A 5176-nucleotide genomic window follows, 5' to 3' on the forward strand; every position below is an offset into this window, starting at 1 on the left:
GACAAACTTGAGTGGTCATGCCTTTTTCTAACCCAAAACCCAGTTTTCACTCCATTTCCTCTTCAAGGGTATGGATACGTGGACTGTAGGTGATGTGCGCTGAGCCATGCATCGCCTCTGACACCCTGTTTAAGCTTCCTGGTTGTTGGATGTGGCAGTGTGTGGCCATCAAGACATCAATTTTCCCCTAACACCCCTCTTGTTAGATTTATTATATAAAATTTGCTTTAAGATAAATACATTTTTAAAAGTCAGTGTAAGTCAGATAGTGTAAGACATGGCTCACTGATACTGCTACAGTTTACAGCACATCTCAGCGTGTTTATTATTCTGATCTTTCCACTGCCAGGGGAAGATATTTGCAGCATGACTGTCTACTACTGCAACATACAGCTCCAGAGAGGCTACGGTCAAGTCATTGCTCTGCTGCAAGAAACACACTTGCTCCTTCAGGATGGAATGATTAAGATACTGCTGAAAATTCTACTGACTGAGAAAGCAATTGGTAGAAGAATCCATTATCACATCCAGTTGCTGCCCTACTCACCCATCAAATAAGTTCTCTGCAGTGAAAAAATACAACAACCATCTTGCCAATCATCCTTTTATTGAAATTTAAATGCCTGCAGGCTGCTTTGGTCCCCAGAAGCAAGTCCACACTTCAATTCTCCTCATCTAGAACAAGAGAAGAACAGGTTTCCATCACTAAAAACAACAATTTGCTCAAACAAGCAAGTGTAAAATTATACTTCATTCTAAAATAGTTTTTTCCTCTCAAATACTCACTAATCTAACAGTTTAATAGGACATAAAAAACAATACTTCCTGTTCAACACCAAGGAATGAAGGAGCACTAAACCTGTTGGGCACAAGTGTCCAACTGAATACAGCCAATCATGCTTGTCCATACAAATTCATAGTAGGTCAGAGTTGGAAATGTGTTATTATTTCAAAGATTTTGGATTACTAATCATACAGATGGATTAAGAAGACATTGATTATAATGGATGATGACCTGGAGAGTTTGTAAAGATATGTTTTTGGACTGTTAAACTGTTGCTAGCCATCATTCTCCATTAGCCTCAAGCTAAATAAATGTGGCTGGCTCATCCTGCATTATGGAGTAACAAACTAGTAACACACTGGATGGTTTTGGTTATGAAAAACAGGTTGTATAAGATTTGAATAATTCTGTCAAATACGACATCCCCATTACCGGGATACCGTTGTAGATCAGAGATTCAAGCTGGCCAACAGGGACCATGGTGTCAATTTGAGATATTCCTGCTGTGGTCAGTATATTAAACATTCATAGACCAGAAAAAATACCTGGGCCCCACCTACATAGGGTGCTACCTGCTTGCCTCCTGTAAAGAGAAATTAGGTCCTGTTTTCCATTGCATTTTCCAGTTGTCTTCAAATCAAGTTACCAAAATCTGGAAAAAGAAAATCAACCACTCCAGTGTCTAGGGTCGTTCAGAAGACGAAGGCCATCTACTGTCATGACACTTGGTGAAGTTACAGGAGTTAATCTACAGCAAGATTATCTTGTTTCTGCCACATGACATCATCATGATGTGGCAGGCGTGAGGACAAGCTCACCTTCTTCTTCCTCATCCTCTTCATCCTCCTCCTCTTCTTCCTCTTCATCGGAACTGAATGTCCCATCAGGCAGGCTGTACACCCGAATCACTTGCTGTTGACCAACAGACAACAGTTAATTTCTCTTAGAAACTTGCTCATACCTCTGAAACTGCCAGCTCACCTTGTTGGGGTCCTTGAGGATGAGGTACTTGCCCTCGTCCAGCTTACGGCAGATATCGATAACGCAGCGCAGGATTCCCCAAGCATTCTCCATGCTCAAGTTAATCTGGCTGGCAAACTCATTGGGTTTGAACTGCTGAGTACCAAGTATGACATGGCGAGCAGAGTCCTTTACATGATACCGAGACACATAACTGCCAAACACAGAGGAAAACTTTTAATACATCTAGAAATCTCAACTGTCTCAAATGCAGCTTACAAACACTCTGGAACATGTTCCTCACCCAAGTTTGAGGTATTCAGATCCAGCTAGCATGGCACAGCAGGTCCAGCGGGCCAGTTTATAGCTGTTGTTCTTCAGCTCAGTGGCCAAAACAGCTCCTCTCTGGGAGTCCAGCTTCTGACGCCAGTCTACCCCATTACAATACTGCCAATCAAAAAAAGAAAGAAAAAAAAAACGAGCTTTTAGCAGAATGGCCACAATTCAGGATAGTATACAACTGTAAAAAAATTTCCTCACACAAAAATATAGCTAAACATGTAATGCTGTAAAACTCACGCTCACCACAAGGCAAAATAATCTGTGATACAACACACACACCCTGAATCCTACAAAATAAATAAACTGTTTCAAAATAATGCTATCAGATTTCACTATCATCATATTATTAAAGCCACCAAGAAATACGTTCGCAAGCAACTGTTGTCGAAAGAGTTACAAGAAATGTTTAGCGTATTTGACAAAATGTTAGCTGCACGTCAGTACACAGCGAGTCAAACTCTAGTTGAACAATACGTTTAGGTATTCCAGTCAGTCATCAGCAGTCCATCAACTACTGATTCACGCAAGTGTAGGCACCACCATGAGCAGTACCCAGGGCACTCCATTCATCACTCGCCATTTTCTGCAAAGCAATCATGGAGAACTTTGTGGTAAAGAAATTGTTTTGATGTTTTCCAACTGCCTCCAGTAACTTGAAGCTAAATATATACAGCTGACTCTTTCTGCATTCCGGAGTCGCACACAAGTAATGCAGCGGTGAAAAGACAAAATAAACTTTTAGGGGAAATATGGGTTTAATTGGAGTCTGTCTCGATAACTTGGAAATCTATCTTTCATAAATGCAACAGTCTGATGAGAAGTGTGAGTGCTGTCACATATTCACCACACTGATGAAATAGATCAACAGCTCTGGTTGATTGCTTTGGCAAATATTAAAGGTGGAAGCTACAAGCACTTGTTCTGTATCTTACCCTGGAGTCCCACTCATTGAGGGTTTTGACATTTATGAAGGACACTTCTCCATTGGCACCTGTCATCACACCATCATGCTCACAGCGGACAATCAAATCAATGTCATCTCCAAGTTTCCAGTGACGGTACCTGAGGTGAAGGCACAAACCATTAGTTTGCCAGAAAACACTCAAGAACTCCAATATTAACGTCTGTCTTCTGCAACTTCATGATTGGGAGCTTCTTTGCTAATTTTTGGTCCAAGACATACTGTCAAATGGTGGACTGCACAGATTTCTAGAAAATCTTGTCTTTTCTCCATGTATAGTATTCATGGGCAGCATGGTGGTGCAGTGGTCCTCCCTGTGGCCCCCATCAAGAAGGTTGTGGGTGGAGCCCCGGCTGCAGCACGGGGTCTTTCTGGGTGAGTCTCCATGTTCTCCCTGTTCCTGCTGGGTTCTCTCTGGTACTCCAGCTTCCTCCACAGTCCAAAGACATCAAGAGGGACCAGGTTAATCCAGACTCTAAATTGACCGTAGGCGTGGCTGGGAGAGCCAATGGTTGTCTGTCTCTATGTGTTGGCCCTGCCATGGACTGGTGACCTGTCCAGGGTGAACCCTACTTTTCACCCGAAGACTGCTGAGATGGACTTCAGCCCCCCCCGCAACCTTTAGCAGGATGAGCGGTATAAAATGGATGAATATAGAATTCAATCAAAGTAACCACATGGAAATGAGGAAAAAATACAAAGCAAATAAATACATGCAGCAAAATAGTTGTAGGCTTGAAAATGACTTCTTATTCTAAAATACATTTCTTGTAGTTGTTAGCCTGAAATCAGACGTTTCTGATGAAGCCAACTCTTTCATGATTTCATTTTTTCCATATTCAAAGCGCAAAATACTCTGAGGGGTCTTGTAACATGGCTGAAAATGTCCAAAAACAAACGCAGTGGGATTTCATTTATTTGATTTGTGGTAACTCAAGAGCTCTCAACCATGCCGTTAATTTTAAAAAGCCTTGAAAACTGAGCGAAAAAAAAGTTACTGAAGTGAGCAGGAGAGGCCAGTCTACCTGTAAGCTACTGATGCCACCTCACTCTTGTCCATGTCTTCCTCCACAAATGGATTGGCATTAGAAAACTTGTACCGCTCTCCACCCTGAAGTCAAGAGAACAATGACAATCATTCAGATAAACTGTATTTATTAATGCTATTTAACAACCCGCTAAATACACATATACACATATATATTTATATATACACACACAACTATATACTACTGTTTATTGTAGTATAGTATTTTATAGTTTACTGTAGTTCATTATAGTTTCTGCTATTTGTTGCTCTGTACTTTTTCTACTGCTACTTGTCTGCTTCTGCTTCTGTAACAGTGACAACTTCCCCACTGAGGGAAATACACACACACGCACACATAAATATATATAGATAGACAAAATGTTTTTCGGATAGTACACAGTGAACTCACCATGCGTAAACACTGCTGGCTGAAGTTGTGATTGATGTACGTGGCTTCCATTGCCAGGTTACGGGGAGAGTTGAAGGAGTTGCCCTCATCCTGCGGCGGTTCATTGGCCGTCTCACTCACTGTCAACAAATCTGACAGCAGCAGGTTGGTGTTAATATGTACAGCTGCTTCAAAAACAACTAAAGAGGGATCGCAAGATCTCACCAAAGTCAGAGTTGTCTCTCTTGTCAAAAAAGAGCTTGTTGCCCACTCGCTGCACAATGATGTCCCAAGAGTTGACGGAGCGGGTGCAGCACATCAAGGTGGCCAGGATGGCATCAGTGGCAAACACATTCCCTTGAGTCTTTGCCAACTGGAGGGGAAAAAAAAAAAATTCACTTTTTAACCTTAGTACAAATATATTGGGCACTTTTCCACCTTTACAGCACTCACAACACTCGTGCACAAGGTTTTTCTCTTTCACATATAGTGGTGAAGGCTGCCATGCAAGGTGTCAGTGTACTCATTAAGAGTAATTTGCATCTGTGTCCACTAGGACTGTCAAAACACAGCATTTCAATATTGTTTTTCAATATTATTATATATTTGGCCAAGCAGAAGTATGGCTTAAACCTCTAGAGAAGAGTGGACTTCCAGTTAAATACAAGGAATGGGTCTATCAGCACAGCATCCTGCTGAGGCATCCATGGA

At 41.6% G+C, this 5176-nt stretch overlaps 1 protein-coding gene across 1 annotated transcript in view; it reads right to left on the reverse strand.

Moving 5' to 3' along the window:
• Positions 1-532: 532 nt before the first annotated feature.
• Positions 533-5176, reverse strand: part of eif3d (eukaryotic translation initiation factor 3, subunit D) — a 25233-nt gene continuing 20589 nt past the window's right edge. The window contains exons 9-16 of the mRNA XM_086185201.1: positions 4691-4838; positions 4487-4617; positions 4073-4158; positions 3019-3148; positions 2049-2191; positions 1766-1958; positions 1603-1696; positions 533-675 (exon numbers count right to left, since the gene is read on the reverse strand). Coding sequence (XP_086041327.1) covers positions 662-675; positions 1603-1696; positions 1766-1958; positions 2049-2191; positions 3019-3148; positions 4073-4158; positions 4487-4617; positions 4691-4838 — 939 coding nt within the window. The 3' untranslated portion in view covers positions 533-661. The remainder of the gene's footprint in view (positions 676-1602; positions 1697-1765; positions 1959-2048; positions 2192-3018; positions 3149-4072; positions 4159-4486; positions 4618-4690; positions 4839-5176) is intronic.

Source organism: Aulostomus chinensis, chromosome 18 (genome assembly GCF_037954235.1).
Source record: "Aulostomus chinensis isolate RoL2024-O1b breed Wild chromosome 18, RoL_Achi_v1.0, whole genome shotgun sequence".
In the NCBI taxonomy this organism is placed as follows: Eukaryota; Metazoa; Chordata; class Actinopteri; order Syngnathiformes; family Aulostomidae; genus Aulostomus; species Aulostomus chinensis.